Consider the following 14,285-nt stretch of genomic DNA (forward strand, 5'->3'; position numbering starts at 1 on the left):
ACAGCTGACTGAATGCAAACACATTGCAGCAAGATGGCTGCTCATAACGAGTTGAATGTGGAGGATATTTGTTACAAATGAGATCAATATGTTGACAAATGCAACGGTAGTGAGTTTGAAGTTGTAGGTATGATAATAAAAATGGTATGGGAAGCATTTGGGACAGGATATGGATCTGAGAGAAATCGAAATATGGCTCAGAACAGGAAATGTTCATTCAGGTACCGTCTCCATTTAAAATATTAGGCCTACTTGTAAAAACATAATTATCAGTTTTAATTCTTCAGTTAATTCTGTTTCGGACTTTGAGCCTCTACTTAATTACATAATAGCCTATTCCAACTAATGTCAATTTATCTCCTAGTCCCATGCAGTCAAAAATTGTTTATAGTTTGTATGTCCGAGAGGAAGCATGATTTGCTATCTAAATATCTTCATCCGACTGATCCCGAAAATGAAATAAATTGGGAGATTTAGGGTGAATTCCGGCGTTCTCTGCATTATCAAGAAAATAAGAGCCCCATCATGTCCAGTAATTTTGACTTCAAGAACAAGCAATTTAACATTATGCACAATATTGGATGCTTCCTGATGTATCATTCTGAACGGGGGGGGGGGTGTTGCGTGTAATTAGGTTATCTCATTGTATCATTTTAGAATAACTATAGTGTATTTTCCGTTGTTACAAAATTTGAAACTGATATCTTAAGTGGTTTTTACAGAATAAATTATTTAGTGAAGGTACTCCACAACTATACCTGACAAGCAAATTATTACCCTAGGTTTCGCCCGACAGTGAGTCAAAGATATTCCCTGGGAAAGGGTTAAGGCACAACCCCAGCATTGCCTGCTGTGAAAACAGAAACCACCCAGGAAACAATCTTCAGGGCTGCTGACACTTGAACAAAAAAGCAAGTTCAATAATTTTGGAGATGACATGTTCCATAGTGGTGTAGGATTATGGTGGTTTGAGTTGAGATAGTGAGATTATCCTAGCCTGGTTGTCCTTCAGGAACTATTGAGGCAAAACATGTTAGGAATTCGTGAGGGTTGAAATCTGTCCTGAGGGCACCGAAGGTTTGAAATTCGTCGTTCTATCACGCCTTAGGCCACTCCTGGAAGAAAAACACTCCGTTCACTGACATTAGCCTTGAGAACATGGGATGGGACTAGTCTGGTATTATATTACCAATATAAATGGTCCGTTATTGGACATTATAAATTTTCCAGCTAACTCATTCCTGGTTGCTAGCGTTTTGCCCCCATATGCTAAGTTGGGCTCATCAGTTGGTACCTAACACACCCACCAAGACGCATGGCTAGTGCATACCGTGGAGGCCACTGCGTAGGCCACTTGGAGCCACCGGCAGTGCCAATTTACTATGAGAGACTTTGGGTGATATGAAAAAAAAGTGAGATGTAACTCGGAGACAAGTCTCAAAGGAGGATTGAGACGGAAGTCACTTGCGAGACAGAACTCGTCATGAATATGAATAAAGTTTGTTTCTCGCTAACGAGACTTGTCTCCTTCCACTTGAGATGAGTCTCACACATTGGCTCTGGTATCTGTCAGTTGACGAGTGAATTAACAATCAGAGAGCTACAAAGAGTGGTTTTGTTGGAACAGATGAAAGTGTTAGATTTACAAGCGAAAAATTGAAAAGCGACAGTGTGTTCTCGAAAACACAGAACAACTCATTTCAGTGCAAAAACAGGTTTTGCAACTGCAAATGGAAAATCTTTTACATGAAAGGGAGAAAAGAGCAGAACAAGTACAACCGAAATTGAACACCCACAGATATTTTTTTAAAAATTTAGAATAGCTCTTGACAGCCTTTTCTTCTTCAGTTGTATTTCACTTGGGAGCCTATTCTGCAAACTATACCTTTCGTATTAATATTCAATAATCACTACAGTTATTATTTCAATTCTTTCTAGGCTTACGTAAACGTAGTGGCTCGTTCACTTGGTATACTTGCACCCCAGCTTGGGGCGACTGATTTAAGGTTTCTTTTCTTGTAAGTTTCCTTCAAGATTGTATTTTATCATCACATTTAGGATCCACATTCAAATGCATCATTTTCTGCGGTCATTGAAAGTCACTCAAACCCTTTTTAAACATGCTTCGTACTTCATTCTTCACAAATATGAAGAGTTTATTGATCATACCTGTGCAAAGCTAGGGGTGTTTCTTCATATAATGTACTTTTTCTACAATTTATTTTACGTCGCACATACACAGATAGGTCTTATGGCGGCAATGGGATAGGTTTAGGGGTGGGATGGAAGCGACAGTGGCCTTAATTAAGGCGCAGTTTCAGCATTTGCCTGGTGTGAAAATGGGAAACCACGGAAAACAATATTCAGGGTTGCTGACAGTGGGGCTTGAACCCACTACCTCCCGGATGTAAGCTCACAGCCGCACGCCCGTTACCACACGGCCGACTCACTCGGTATATAATATACAACCAGTACCTATATACTGTTGCATGAACTGTCTAAATTTCAAACTTTCAAAACATAGAAATAATACAAAATGCTATCCATATTCATAAACGAATATAACTAACAAGGGAGTTGTTTGATTTGGCACGGACAAATTGCAATGAAACTTAGTAACATGAGCTAAGACATCCGGAACCCAATGGTGATAACAGTTCTGCCGTGAAATAATATTTTCGTACCGGTGTTTATTGACTAAATTTTTGCTCCAGTTTTAAATGGAACGTGGTGTGTAGATGGCAGCGATTTCAATGAAACATGGTAGGATGATCAGTTAAGACATCAGAACATCGCTGCTTGATTGCCGTTGTTATATACGTTACCCGCAGTGTGACAAAATGAATGACTCTCAACAAGAATCTGAAAGTTTAAGGCCATTTATAGCATGCAAGTTTATATACAAATGACTAGGATTTCATATTACATATTTTAGCTTCAATTGTAAACGACAAAGAAGTATTAAAAGCCTTAATATTTTGAAATATTCATATATGTGCATGTTAGTAAAAACGGGTTTGACGAGCAAGACATTCTGTTCATGTTGTCAAAATCTAATTTTCACTCTAAAGCGCACTGTTTAATGTAACTTTAAAATAGAACTATCAGTGCATTTTTACAGTGCATACGCGAGGTCAATACAGCTGCAAACCACCCAGCTGTTCTTTCAACAATTAATTATAACAATGTCATTGATTTTATGACAAATTGAATATCAGCAATAAATTTAAAACAGGTAGATTGACAATTCATCGAAGTTTCATCAAAATCTGTCTGATCCAAACCAAATGCTTCCCTTGTAGTATTCGGCGCAAGTGAGATTTTGGTGCAATGGTTGAAAAAGAGCAGCACTCATAGAGGCAGCAAATCATTGGCCGAATAATGTCATTGTGCGAATCTATTAAATGTGAAACCAGATACAGCATATTTTTCTCAAGGGCACGAGCCGCTGGCTGAAACATTTAAATAAATTTAGAAACAGTGCAATCGAACAAGGCATGGGCAGGGAATTCTACGGCACTTAAAGTAAACATTAATGGGATAGCTTACACCAGGACCAAAGATACTCACACATTTGTTCAATACCATTTGGCCAACATGTGAAAGAGAGCGATAATTTTCAGACTTGAAAAAATATCCTTCCAGATATCAAAATGTGAATAATAATAATAATAATAACTGTAATAATATGTAATAATAGGTAATAATTTCGTATGGCTATTTCTAGCCTGGTACAGCCCTTGTAAGGCAGACCCTCCGATGAGGATGGGTGTCATCTGCCATGTTATTGTAGTGGAGGATAGTGTTGTGTGTGACTTGCAGGAATGTAAGGTTAAAATCTCTGACCCGACCGCGAATCGAACCTGAACCAAAGAGTACTACGCTGACCATTCAGCTAAGGAGCAGGACAAAGTGAATAATTAAAGCCTTGAATAATTTAAGTCATATCTTAAACATAGCTATGTTTTGTTTTGTCCTTTTCCGTGATTGTGAATTAAGTTTATTTATAAAATGTTAAGTCTTATTTTGTGAATAGAAAAAATGTCAACGTACAGAAAAAATCACAAATGTGGAATAGATTAAGAATAATTGAATTAATTGAGAAAATTTTCAGAATTGTATGTTGCACGGTTTTGCATATTTCTGGTTTGATTTTGAACATTTTAGACTTTATGATGCGTGTAAATGCTATCGCTAATGGCTTTCGTCATCTTTATCATAATGTTATATGAATGTCTTGTGTATTGGCTCGAGAAAATATTGTGCTAACCATTCCACATTTTCTTTCCGGAAACGGTAGAGATCTTTATGATCATGTTCGAGAGAATCTCTTCGTGCTTTATAAAAAAAATTCTCCGTTGTAAAACCATCATAAACTCCGCCATCACGTTTTCAGCCTGATTCTATCACCTTGAGTCACCTTCTGGGCAGCCTCAAGAAATTCTGAGATCAGTCTCCATTCAGTTTATTCATATATATTTGGAGATGTGTCTCGGAGAGAATCCGGTAACGTGCTGTGTCTCAAGGAGCAAAGGTCACTGCTGAGACATAGCTTTTTTTATTCATATACATTTGAGATATGTCTTAATATTTTAAATTTCGAGTAGAAATTACTCTGTAACATACTATTGTTTTAAAATGTAAAGGCAGATTCGAATTAAAAGTCTGAATTTCGGTAATGGGGCCGACAGTGTACTTCGAATTACGAATTATCCGTATTTCGAATTAAACAATTTAAATAACATGCAAAACTGTATCTCATGTTTCCGGGAACGAGAGCTTCTTCGAATTAGGCGGGATTTTGAATTAACCGATTTCGAATTATCGAGGTTCTACTGTAATCAGCTGCCACACCATGTGGTTCCCGTTACGCGGAAGTGAGCGACAGAGCCAGATTTCTGCCGTTGCCAAGTCGCGAGACATGAAACTCTTGTCGTCGCGCCTTCGGAAGAATGGATTATGTAATCACGATACGAAAGCCTTAAATATGACTCGCCTGAATTTAAGGAGCAATATTTCTGTTTAAAAATTGTGCTGGTGGTATTCGGGATTATACAGTATCTTCCTGTCCCCCTTCTTAACCCTTCAACTGACAACGTCCGATTCATCACATGTTCCGGAAAAAGTATTTTCCAAGTTATTTATTCGTTTTAATAACGTGTAATACATGTTTTGGACTAGTATTGGACTAAATAAGACTATATACAACAAGTTTAGTTGAGGAACTTGTTGCCGAGTGGCTTGGTGACCAAGCGGCAATTCAGCTCCCGCGGGAAGGCAACGAACCCGCTACTCGTTTACCGAGGAAAAAAAAAAAAGAGAACTCAACTGTTCCGTATGCAGAAATATTAGTACTAGTCAAGGTGGTAAATAGAAAAAGACCAGATATATTTGTAAACAATGTAAAAATGGTGTACACCCTTTGTGCCTCCCTAAACACATTTGCTACAACATGTCATAAAATGTGTAAATATTAGTAAATAGTTCCTTGTATTATATTTTTAAGGCAAAAAGTGAATTATTGAGTGTTAAGTTTGTGTGAAATAGACATTAGTAATAATTTTTTACTTAAAACGAACCAGGAACTGCAGCATTTGCATATAATGCGAGATTAGAAAATTTCATGTTAATGTACTAATAATAATATTGTAACTGTAATATGTGCATAAAGCTCTATTTTTTTATATGTGGCATAGGAAATACCACCTCTCTAAAATAATACAGTTTTTGATAGTAAAAACATTTTTCTTACGTTTTTTTAAATCATGAAATATGTGCATTAATTTACATCAACAAAATGCTCTAAGCATTACCTTCAAAACAAAACAAAAATGCCCATCCAATTTACATAAATTGAACAGAAGTTATTACGAATAATTTACTGCAAGGTAAAAAGTGCTCATTAGGAGTTGGCGGTGTAGGTCATGGAGGCTGGCGGTCGAAAGGTTAAATATAGGTATTATTACTCCTTTGTTCCAGTCAGACTGATAAAAGTTCACAAGTGACATATCCTTTTTTTTTTCTCTTATTTATGCAGACTCCTTATTTTCTCTTTCTTCTTACAAGGAGTCTCCGTTTACTGCTGTACACGTCCTCTTCCAACTTCCGTGTAAATCCTTTTCAGCTTTTCTTCACTTACTAATTTCTTGCACTTCTGTTATCATTTCTTGATCATTTTATCCCTATTCCATACTTGCCATACTTTATAATTTTTCACTGCTTCCTTACCTGGTCATTCCACCCTGAGGATGGGCTGATACCCTGGATGTTAGGCCCTTTTAAACAGCAAGCAAACACCATGGGGTCTCTTTATCTTCCACTCTTTCAGCTATTCTGCCACTGGCACTCACTGCACAGTTTTCAAATGCCTTTTTGAGCATGTTGCATTCCACTTCCACTCTCTCCACCTAAGTTCTGGGTATTTGTTGTTTCAGTTTATATTGGAAGTTTTCTTGTTCATCCCTATTTTTTAATTTTTCATAACTTGGCCCATGCTAAGCAAGTAGATATTGCTGTGAACGGGACTGGTCACGTAATTACAGGGTGTCTGAGATCAACTCCAACAGAAAATATGTCTGTCGCAGGAATCGCCCCTCCTCACATAAGAAGGGATGTAGCAGCAGAAGTTGAATGTCGGAAGCAATCATCTGGTCCACGTCATCCCCTTTGTGGCTCGTTAGACTCTGGTCAAGGAAGCGAGTTTTAAGAACAATAGTGTCAGTTGTTGATACGCCAGAAAAACGACAGCGTGAACTGTGGCAACAGCAAGTACATAATCCATTCCTGAGTTTAAAGGAAGAACCTTGCCTTCCTTATTCCATCTGGAAGACCCTTAATTGACTGCGGACAGGTGTTTCAAAGTACAAGTCTAACCTAGTTAAGTGGGGCTATGTACAAGGGGACATGACCTGTGATTATGGACTACTAAAGGATGAAGAACACCTTCTGGTTTGTCAGCATTTACCATCACCGATTTCCACAATTAATCCAATCCAGCTGCTTTTTCCACTTTGATTCGTTTGTCAGCTGTTTCCATTCCTTCCATTGCGATTTCACTCTCTGATTCTGTCTCCTCACACTACCTCTTATCATCTCGTCTACACCCCTCCTCATATTCAGGAGTTCATCAAAGTAATCCTTCCATCCTTTCCTTATCTCCTCTGCTTGTGTTATCCTCTCTCCTTTTTCCTCTCTCATCTGCTTTGTGCAGACTCTTTTCTTTTTCCTTCTTACAAGTATCCTTTTATTGCTGTAGACATCCTCTTCCAACTCTCGTGTAAATCCGTCCTAGCTTTTCTTCACTTTCTTGCACTTTCTTTTCATTTCTTGATACTTCCTTCCATTTTATCCCTCTCCCATACTTGTCATGCTTCCTAATTTTTTACTGCTTCCTTTACCCTCTCATTTCACCATAGGTCCTTTTTTATCTTTCACTCTTTCAGCTGTTCTGCCATAAGCACTCTCCGCACAGCGTAGAAATAAAGTCCGTCTTGAACATGTCCTATTCCACTTCACACTCTTCACCTTAGTTCTGCGTATGTGCTCTATCAGTTTATATTGGAATTTTTCTTTTACTTCCATTTCTTACCTTTATTTTGTTATTTCTTTCACTTTCACTACTTTGTATTTTTTCTACCACTACTCTATGATTTCCATCAAAGGCTACTTCTAGCAAGGCTGTTACATCTACCAACTGTCTTAAGATTTGCTCTTTCCACCAAGAAGTAATCGATTACTGTCTTCGTCCTTCTGTTTCCCCATCCATATCTTGTATTCCTTCTACTATTTTTCTTCCTGAACCACGTATTGCCCACACATAACATGTTGACTGCCACAGTGTACACCAGTGACTATTATGGATTTCCTGCTAGGCCACAGCTGACATGGGTGTTTGTTTGCAGAGAGTAAATATAAAGTTTCAACCCACAAAGCAGTATTTCAAAATTTTAGTTCAATGCTCAACCATGTTAAACCATTTACTGCACAAAAATCTACCAACTTTCCCCTCTTTATTCCTCTTTCCATATTCAAAACAACCAATTACTTCTTCCCTTCCTTTTCTGTCGCATACTGCCATTGCATTGAAGTCTCCTATGACAGCTGCTTCCACATCCTTTATTTCTTTCTTCAGTGTCTACAGGAATTTTTCCATATCTTTGCACCCAGTCTGGGATGCATACACTTGGATGATATCCTTTACTCCATTCTCTGTCGTTAAGTGTCTTCACCAAATTGAATTGCAGTCTTATCCTTGTTCAAACTCTTCCTGGAAGGAGGCTTTATACTTCCTCATGTATTTGAATTTTGTCCCAAGGTGGAGCTAACGAGATCAACCACCACAACGCAGTGCATAAATTCTTCGTAGACATCAGTTCAAAGTCTATGAAGAAATCGGATGCCTCTCTATGAAACTTGTTGTGAGGATTTTAGAAAAGATACAGAATTTTTAAAAATGGGATTTGGTTGGTCTGATGATAGCACCAGAGGGACTATAACTGAATAAATTCTGGACTACTTGAGAAAGATTAAAATGCCTGATGCCTAGTTTCTGGAAAGGTGAGATATCTTTCTGACAGCTGTTGCTTTGCTTTGTTACATTGGAATAGCAGCTAACTTATCGAACTGTCAACTATTGGCCCATTGATCAAGTTTCATAAATACACACGGTCGTTTTACACTGTTGACCATTTCTACAATTTCTTTGCCAGAAGAAGATGAGAAAGCCATAGAAAATTTTAACAAACACAATATGTTAGTTGCTGATACTGAAGTACTGCGCACACGTCACCAAGTTAACAAATTGATATCTCCTGCTCAGGGCCCTCTTAAGTTATCAAGCGATTTATTAAACCGATAGATTTATCTTACGTTCGTGTAATGCCATAACACAAGTTAACCATTCGATACCCTTATAGGTTTGATATCTCACGTTCCAGAAACCGGGCATGAATCTACCATCCAGGCTATATCAGATTCTGTGCTAAATCACTCATTATCAATAATCAGACATCTCCATGACTGTTGTAAAATGCTTAAAATTTCAGTAAAGTAGAGGACAGGAAGTCCAACAGGTAACCCTCATGTTCGATACCAGATATGAACCTACTTGCTGTAAAAATAGCAATAAAACATAGTTAAACTTATAAAGTTCATTGTGTGTGAACTGATTAGGAGACTGATTGGTACAGTCCCCTTGCAGGGATGGCTATCTGTTGGATATTCTCTCTCTCTACTGGCATTGACGAGGTAAGGTTATTAACACTAAAATTTGTACTTTCAATTTATTTAATTTATGATCAAATTTTGTTAATTAACCCCTGGTGAGAGGAAGTTGAATAAAATTCCATCATGCTTTTTTTTTTTTTTTTAAATGCTTTTACTTCTTACTGTCATGGCTTTTATTTCTGCAGGAGGATAATAAACCCAGAGGCTTCGACCGTGGATTAGACCCTGAAAAAATCATTGGTGCTACAGATTCCAGTGGCGAATTAATGTTCCTCATGAAATGGTGAGAAACGAGCATTCATTTCATTTTAGTCATATCCATCAACATCATAAATGGATCCTTGCACTAAAGGACCATTAGTTAGAGTGCTCTATAAATTTAATTTTGCTGTGCAGCACACGAGTCCTCTTTTATTACGCATTTAGTCCTGTATTCATGCTGTTTGGGCTTTCATTTTTACTGGAGAGAAGCATCACAAGTATACTGTAGTATCTGAGAATATTTCCATGTAAGAATTTTAAACCTTATGTATATCCACACAGTTTTAAAAGGCCCTAATTTACATTGATGAGTACAGCAGAGTGAGCTTTTTGCCAAACAGCTATGATTTCAATGTGCTCTGCTCACTACAGTGATTCTGTCGTAGACAGTGGCGCCAATGTTACCTCCAGTGTATCATTTACTAACTCTATGGATATTTCCCCGTTCTTCTTCAGAATATCCTGAAGATCCCTATACGCGAGCACTCCTTCATCAATGGGAATACCCTGCAGTGATTGTATTTTGCTAAATAGGGCCTTAAATTTTGTCTCCTGCAGACTGTGACAACACATCTTGACTGTAGACGAGCTCAGACACTGGCTCCAAAAATGTACAGGCCGGGTCCCCCAACATGAGGTTGTCAGGCTTTGTATGCATAAGTCTTTTTTTTATTTCCTCCACCGCTCTGCCCCTAACTTTACCTTTCAGGGCATCCTGCTCTTCCTGGACCCTGTTGCTGAATTTTCCTGCAGCAGCCATTTGTAAATGCTTCTTCAAATTATGAAGTTTGGGATACACTTCTGCAGCAATTGGTTTGGTATTTGTCTCAGTTTGAACAATAGAGGTTTCATCACCGATGCTACAGATTTAACGAAAAGAGCTTGCACATAAAGCACTTGTAATGCCGATTCCGTTAAATTCTGCAGATGTGAAGATGCAGTCGTGAATGATTCTTTTCCATCATTGGATTGGAAAAACTCTAAAAGAATGGCCCACTTATACTCTGCACGACTCTACTTCTAAATTGACGTTTTGGCAGATTTTGACTCTGCCTGGTGGTTATGCACTGAAGCATAGAAATCCAACCAATCCCAAGCTGCTATTCATAACGATTTATATCGGCAGAGCACAGTCTCGAAACCTATAGTGCTATTAAAACAATGTGCGTGTTCTGACAGCTCTCAGCATGGTAGTAGGAGGTGGCAGTTACTATGGCAACCAGTACACGCCTCCCGTTTCAGCCAATCCCAGCTCGGCATACACTCTCCCATTTCCTACCCACGCTGTCTTAAAGCTTCGAGAGGCGGTCGGTCCGAGTTCCACGTTGCCAATATAGTATACCGTAGCACATGTGGCTGGGCTAACAATGTCTACTTTGAGTGATATCATTATCTGTATAGTGTGTTTTTTAAATCAACTAAATATTATAGTGCTATTGTGTTCGTGTTAATAAGTGTATCGTTATCGAGGCTGGCATTCTAGTGTAGTGTAAATTATAGTATTATGTATTAACACCGTCTCATTTACTGAACTCAAAATGTTGCAACCCGTTCAGAGCGCCGCTAAACGACGAGGGCGACCTAGAATTAATTCACCTAGAAAAAAGGCAAGCGTAATGGGGAGGCATGGCTTCGCTGTTTGTGGTCAAGGTCGCGATATGGTATGTGCCTTACGCTATTTGTGGTCAAGCTCGCGATATGGTATATGCCTTACGGGAATAGGGAGGCTGAAGGGAAAAATGGAGGCCCACTGATAGACGTTAACAAAGTTGTAGAAAGAGCAGCAGCAGCTTTAAAATTTCTGAAGCTATAGTCCTCTCCGTGTAAGGACGTACCCTAAGGGTGCAACCTTACCCTTTCTCCCCTGAAATATTAAGCTATCGATTTATAGTTACTTTTCTTGCTGTTGGGTATTTTGCAGGTCTTTTTCAGTGTCGGTAACCATACAGTTTAGGGACCCTACTTGCCGATACGACGTCTTACATTAACCGTTAATCTGGCGCGTTGGCAACGTTCAATCACTGTTCTAGCATGAATTGCGTGTCGCCACCGCATCGCCGTTAAAGTCACTAGTGATACATTTGCGAGAATATTTAAAGCATATTTTCTTTTTCTGTGGGATTGTAAATCTATTTGGCTAATACCAAGTAAGTAGAATTGTGGCATGTTCGGATAATGCATTTATTAACATTGTTTGCATGAAATGATTAAAGTGCTCAAGTACGTCAGTCTCATGTCTAGATCTACCGGTACACGAAATAACTCTTGCGGGACGAAATTTTGGCAGTAGAACTTATAACATTATTATTTTCAAATCCGCAGTGAACTTGAAACCTGACCTAATTTCCGTTCACGGAGCTTGGCACATTAGTATTCCTATATGTTTCCTGATAAGCTTGAAGATATAACCAGCCTGCAGGCTGAAAATATGCCCAATAATTTCTCTCCTTACTGGTTACCGATGTTGAAGAGAGAAGGAAATGTTCGCGCAAAAGAAAGGGAAGTCATTGGATGTCTGGAACTTTCTAAAATCACACTGCAAAGACTTATTAAATAAATTGCATCGTTTAACACGCCCCTCTTGTCAAGAATATGGTTATAGTACGCCTAGTGTATATCAAAATAAAGACGGATAATTTGAGTGAGAAAGTGTGTTTATTTCCTTAATTCCTCATTGAGCGTGGAAATCGACGAGATATTCATAATTATCTTGATTTATTTGATCTTATCTTTTATCATTTACTAGGGTAGGGAAACATTGATTATCGGTGTTTTCTACATTGAGGTTAGTTTGTTATGGTTATGTCTGGTGATTTTAATATGTAACCAGGCATGTTGGCAGCAGTGATCAGCCATTACAAAAAAGAGAAAAGAAGAGCATCGGGTGGCGATATTTACTTTCTGGGGTATTTCCTTACGTGGAAATTACTATACAGTAATTAGAATAGGGAAAGAAAAAGAAAAGAAAGAAAAGGAGCCTTGGGAAGAAGGTGAAGGGGAAAGAGAGGGAGTGGATGTATCTGGACCATCACATGACAGGTTATCAACACCGGGCAAAACCCGACTGATTAAAGCCTATGAGGAAGGGGAATGAGGAGTTTGTCTTACGATATTTGAGCTAATAAAATTACTGCTGAGCCACCTTGGAATAATAGCAACGATATTTAACGTTTTTCTAACTCTTTCATGATCGCCGTTAATGGATATTATTTTCCGCAGAGCCTAGCGCAGAACGAGAGATGTTGACTGTGATGTAGTAACTCCTGTAGATCATGTGGCAACACAGCGCTCCCACTCCTTTGTTCGGCGCCACGTGCTGCGAACTGTCAGAACACGCACATTGTTTTAATAGCACTATAGTTGCCGACTTTGATATTTACATTCACCACGTGATTAACCTATCTCCCTCAGTGTGTATGATATTTAGTACGGTTCGCGATCTTTTGCATTTTCCTTCAGTAATTAGTGTGTTTTTAATATTGTTGGGGGTTCTAGTGACTCGTGAGATCAGTGGAGTGTTCCCTTTGTTGGCCATAACCTCCTTCCTGTGCCAGCCATTAGCGGAGAGTGATGTATTATTTCCTCATTCTCTTTTATTAATAATATATTCTCTTATTAGTGTCAGATGTTGTTAGTAAGTGTGGTTTTTGTGAATTTGTTTTGAATCCATATTCATTAGTTTTGTTTAGTACAGTATTACATTTTACGAGGGTTGTTTACTGCGGTCGTATTGCATCGGCTGTTCTCACGGGAGTAGCGCGCTGGCAACAGAGGAGAGGCGATGCTCATTTGTTGTGCGAAACATCAATTTAGAAGAAGGCCGTGCGGAGTTTATCTGCCAGTCACTCAACTGCTTCCAGCCAGCAATTCCACCTTTTGGCAACAGGAATTGGAAACATCCCGGGCCCCGTTTCATTCTTCTGCAGGAACTGTCGGCATGGAGACATGTTAGCTTAATGGAAACAGATAATTTGTTCAGGGACGACTGTCATACGTTCACTGCAACACCTACCAGATTGACCTTATGTGCCCAGCATTGAATGTGAAGAGTGTCGGCTGGCAAGAGGAGTGACATTCCAGCAAAACACGAGGTCATGTATTTGGCCGAGTCAATTGCTAAGGCAGCAACTTGGTCAGAGTTCACTTTTGTGTCCCGCAGTGCCTCTGTAATTGTTCAAGCACACGTCCATCCATTCACACCCTCCAACGAAGTGACTGCCGCCACATACTGGTCCTGTGATGTGGAAGGTTCCGCTGTAGACAGCAGAACAGCGAAAATTTCCCTACCCATCTTTTTGGTTTTTCATCACACATGACAGCAACTTGTTTGCTCTGTACAGCTATAACAACCTCTTCCTTCCTCGATTTTGCCAAGAGAGGCAAATACAGGGTCTTTATTTATGCTTGGCAGGGACTTTATCGCTCGACCTTGGCCGCCGATGACAGGCCACTACTGGCCGCTGGCGCGCATGGTTTCCAGCACTTCTTCAGTTGCTGAGAGCTGAGCTCCGAGATAGTAGGGTGTTCAATGAAGCTACTGCGTACTGTATGTCATATTGTAGTGTTTTATTGTGATTGTGTATAGTGCTGTAATGTATGTGAAATATTCATTACATGAACGTGTATATCTGCACAATACTTACATTAAGTGCAGAAAATCGTGTGCTAGGACAAGACAAAGGTTTCAAGCGAAATTTCCAGGGAGACCCATTCCTATCAATTGGACAATAAAACAACTGGCCAAGAGATTCAAACCTACAGGTTCAGTAAACAATAAAAATAGACATAAAGGTTGTTAT

General features: G+C 39.0%; 1 protein-coding gene across 2 annotated transcripts in view; it reads left to right on the forward strand.

Moving 5' to 3' along the window:
* The window catches only part of LOC136866167 (chromobox protein homolog 1), a 92,171-nt gene that overhangs the window by 55,352 nt on the left and 22,534 nt on the right, over positions 1–14,285 (forward strand). For both annotated transcript variants that reach the window (XM_067142893.2, XM_067142894.2), the window contains exon 5: positions 9,411–9,508. In XM_067142893.2, coding sequence (XP_066998994.1) covers positions 9,411–9,508 — 98 coding nt within the window. The remainder of the gene's footprint in view (positions 1–9,410; positions 9,509–14,285) is intronic.

The sequence above is a fragment of the Anabrus simplex genome, chromosome 3 (assembly GCF_040414725.1).
Source record: "Anabrus simplex isolate iqAnaSimp1 chromosome 3, ASM4041472v1, whole genome shotgun sequence".
Classification (NCBI taxonomy): Eukaryota; Metazoa; Arthropoda; class Insecta; order Orthoptera; family Tettigoniidae; genus Anabrus; species Anabrus simplex.